The sequence below is a fragment of the Trachymyrmex cornetzi genome, unplaced genomic scaffold (genome assembly GCF_001594075.2).
Source record: "Trachymyrmex cornetzi isolate Tcor2-1 unplaced genomic scaffold, Tcor1.1 scaffold346, whole genome shotgun sequence".
Taxonomy (NCBI): Eukaryota; Metazoa; Arthropoda; class Insecta; order Hymenoptera; family Formicidae; genus Trachymyrmex; species Trachymyrmex cornetzi.
In genome coordinates this window covers 636,121-640,184 of record NW_017298173.1, presented here as the reverse complement: position 1 = coordinate 640,184, position 4,064 = coordinate 636,121, and the positions used below count along the sequence as shown (strand labels likewise).

Below are 4,064 nucleotides of genomic sequence, written 5' to 3'. Positions count from 1 at the left end.
ATGAAGCGATACCTGGGTGACACTCGAGTGGGTATCAGAACTAAGTACATGTGATCAGCAATGGATTGGCAGCACTGCTAATCGGCTGAAAGTATATGATCACGTATGGTGAATAATTTGTTAACACGTGGGATATAAGGCTCATCCAAAGAATAGAAATTAGCAACATACGCGTGTACAACAATTGCCGGAAAGAGGTTATTCTATGTGAAGTGAAAATCGTACATACTCATCGAAGTAAGTAGCTCGGTCTAATTTATTTTAATGTGTGCTTAACCTTGTTCCTCTTGCCGCTCCACATGCTACTTCGCGATCACACGTGCTGTTTTACTTATATCGACGAAAGCTTCTCGATTGCAAGTTGAATTCGGAACAGCGCTTTACGAGATAGATCTGTCATTAATTAGACCCTAATAGAGTCCTTAGAGTTCCGATAATTTGTCTGTTTAATAGATGTCTGTGGTATCCTCAAGAATCAGCAGTGTGTCATCTATGTTGAAAAACAGCGAAATTAGAGCGCAGTTTATTAAAAAACCTGACAAAATATGCACACTCCCGAAAGATGTTAAAGATATATTATATAATTACAAGGGTATTAGAAAAAAAAAATACGAAAAGTTGATACATTCGATAAAAAATGATGTTATAAAGGTAAGACAGACAAAAGACGCAGAGAAAATTTGCCAGTCTTTTACAATGCTTGATATATATGTATCATATAGTTTATATATTAATTGTGTATTATGATGTAAGATACTTTCTTTAAAATGTTCTTTTTGTTTCTTTTTTTTCTTTTCAGGATAACAATTTAGCAGAATTTATAACTGAAGTAATGCAGTATATATCCTTGTTAGATATTGAACGCAAATTGTTTGTTGAAGCACTTCTTCAAATTGACTGGACGAATAGATCATCACAAGTGATTTTTACGTATAAACTCTTTTTGCAAAATTTAGCATGTGTGCAGACATTTCACACAAATATTGTAATAAATTGTCTCGTCGAATTATTTAAACCAAGTAAATTTTATATTTATTATTAGTCTATATAATATTATTTTATTGATAATAATATAACATTTATTATAATACTTATTTTTATAACAGAAAATATCGAACATGAAATTGGACAACTTAAAGATGAAGATGTGGAAAGGCTAAATCATATACATGATATATTACGTGAAATTTTGAGAGTAGTACCAATGTAAGATATGAAAAAGTGATTATAAATTATTAATTTTTGTTATTAATATATACATATATACATGTTATAATTTTTTAGGTCAAATAAGGATTTACTTGAAGCCCTTGAAACACATTTTCCATTCTATCTTGTACATGGTACTTATATACATGAAATTTATGTCTATGCATTGTTAGAAATTCTGAATTATGCACCTCAGCTAAGAAGAAATATTTTAATCCTTATTATTAGAAAGTGAGTTTTTCTATTGACAAAACTATTATACTCAGTAAATGAAATTTTCGACTTTACTGTAATTAATGAAATGTAGAAATAGATTATCATTTACCTCATTCTTTTACTGACAACTTTTAACTAATTAACTTCTTATAAAATTTTAAAGCTTACATAAGATGAACGTTTGATTTGAACTTGGAATCTATCAACTGTTCTCATACAAAATTATTTTTTTTACTTTACTAGTAAGAGAATAAATAGTATATCTGTATTTTAGGCTAGTGACATTGGATGCCAATGTACCTTGTCAAGAAGTGAACAATGATGAAAACATGGTAGAAGATGATTGTATCAGTAATGGAACAGGTGATAATGACAATTTGACCAAAATTAACAGTGATACAGACAAAAGTAGGATTATACATCCAACTGCACGTATACTAGACTCGTGCCTGGAATTATTTTTTAAATATATGCACGAGTTTTGTTTTGTGAATGACGTTCTGCAAATGAAGAACCTGGAAATAATGTATAGCGATATTGTCTATGCATTTGAAAAAGAAATATTAAATATGTACGGCATTCGATATGTGCAATATATCGTGTTCTACATGTGCAGTTTTGGACAATTGCGAATTTCTACAATTGAGGAAAGGTTTACAAATTGGTTGTGGCGAGAAGTGGTTGTGAAACCTAATTCTACAGTACCACCGATTTATCGGCAAACAGCTGTTTGTTATATTTCTAGTCTGCTTGCAAATGCCTCATTTATTTCTCCGCAGTAATTAACACATCTTTGATAACATTACATAAATAATACGTATCTAAAAAAAGAGCGTACTTAATATTTCTTATGTCATTTTCTTTTAGATTAGTGAAAACGATGATCTCTAAATTGACACAATGGCTAAACGAATATATCACTTCGCAAGAATATTCGGAATATATTGAGGATTATGCAAGACATGCTGTGTTTTACTCTGTTTGTCAAGCGTTCTTTCATTTATTTGTCGCAAGGTACAAGCATTTTGTATTTGACTTGAAATATGGTGAGTCATTTATACTTGTATGAAAGCCACAGATTTAACAGCGAGATTTGTATAAACATAGTTTTTATCTTTTCAGAAAAATTTCTTCAGAATCTTTCTCTTTCAATATCCAAAATTGTTACTTGTAAATTAAATCCCTTGAAGATGTGCGACACCAAGATCGTTCACGCTTTTGCCCAAACTACAAGAACATATGGACTAGCCTACTGCGATTCTGTAATCGAATATAACGAGCGCAATCAATTACCCATTTTCGGAATGGAATCGCATTTGCCCGTTCTGATTCCCAATTTTTTCCCGTTCGAATCTTATACATTAGAACATAGTGGACGGAGAATAGCTCCTTTATTTTATAATAATAGGGCAAATATTGACTGTCGATCAGTTAACAAATGTGAATAAGAAAATAAATACATGATTTACACATATGTATATATAAATAAATTATGATGCCACACAGAGAGAAAAAATTTGCTATGAATGCACAAAGGATTGCAAAATTTAATTGTCAAATTTGCTTACACAGCACATTTGACAAATATTTTGCATTGTAAATAATTTTTGTAACGAGTATTAAAAAAATAAGTATTTGTTACACCTGCAAATAATTTTGCGATTCTCATTTGCTTGACATAGAATTAGCGTTCATAGCTTTCTTTCTGTGTACATCTAAAATCAGTATATGCAGGTAGATTCTTTTTATTTTTTCGATTGTTTGTAGGAATTGAAAGATACATAAGAATTACGTAATGCTATTTTTTTAAAGTTGCTACGTTTTATCGAAAAATTATATACAATAACTTATTCAATAAAATGTCATTTCGAAATGATAAAATTAGGCTGTGTGTACACTTTATTAATGTTACATCAATTTAAAAAGGAAATACCGGATAAACGGAGAATATTTATATGCTAGAATATTTATTGACAAGATAAGTTCTGCACTTAATAAAGTTATCCAGATACATCCATTTTACATCTAACGGTTAGACGAACGCGCTAAAGTTAAATAATTCTGATTGATCGTATTATTTTTCTGAGATTCCATTTTCCGAAATTCCGACGTAATGAGGAAGCACTCTTAAACTAATCGATTGCTTTTTTCGTACATTAATGCCCGTTTTTACGTATTAACTTTAATCTTGGTTTAACCTGACCTATCTTTTTCTGTTCTAAGAATTATAAAAGAAAACAAAGAATCTATTAAATTAAAATTAAATTTAATCTACATCGATAGCAATATACTCCTCTTATCTTTTTCTCTTTATCTTAACTTTTAGAACTAGAAGATAAAATAAAAAATTAAACCTAAATAAAAATGAATATAATAATCAAATTAAACTAAACTAATTGTTTAAAGACTCCTTTTATTAATACAAAAATAATAAATATAATCGTGAAGGCTATCAACGCAAAAGTTAATCTACATTGAAAAAAATGGACATAAGTTGCGGAACTTATTTGGATTGCGAATTTACACGCAGGTTTAAAGTTCGTGATCAAACGGCGTCCCGGAAGTTCGGCGTAGAATAGTTCTGCGCAATAATCGCGCCATCTTCCCGTGCAACGTACCGTCCGTCTGTTCCTCGTTGG

At 30.3% G+C, this 4,064-nt stretch overlaps 1 protein-coding gene across 1 annotated transcript; it reads left to right on the top strand.

Annotated features, from left to right (window-relative positions):
* On the top strand, positions 1 to 2,927 carry Tif-IA (RNA polymerase I-specific transcription initiation factor RRN3 homolog Tif-IA). The gene is given in 9 exon segments (XM_018510667.1): positions 1 to 51; positions 53 to 103; positions 454 to 651; positions 800 to 1,019; positions 1,107 to 1,206; positions 1,285 to 1,440; positions 1,700 to 2,203; positions 2,293 to 2,471; positions 2,548 to 2,927. Coding segments are annotated over 9 exon segments (1,785 nt in total). The 3' UTR covers positions 2,874 to 2,927.
* The last annotated feature ends 1,137 nt before the right edge of the window (positions 2,928 to 4,064 follow it).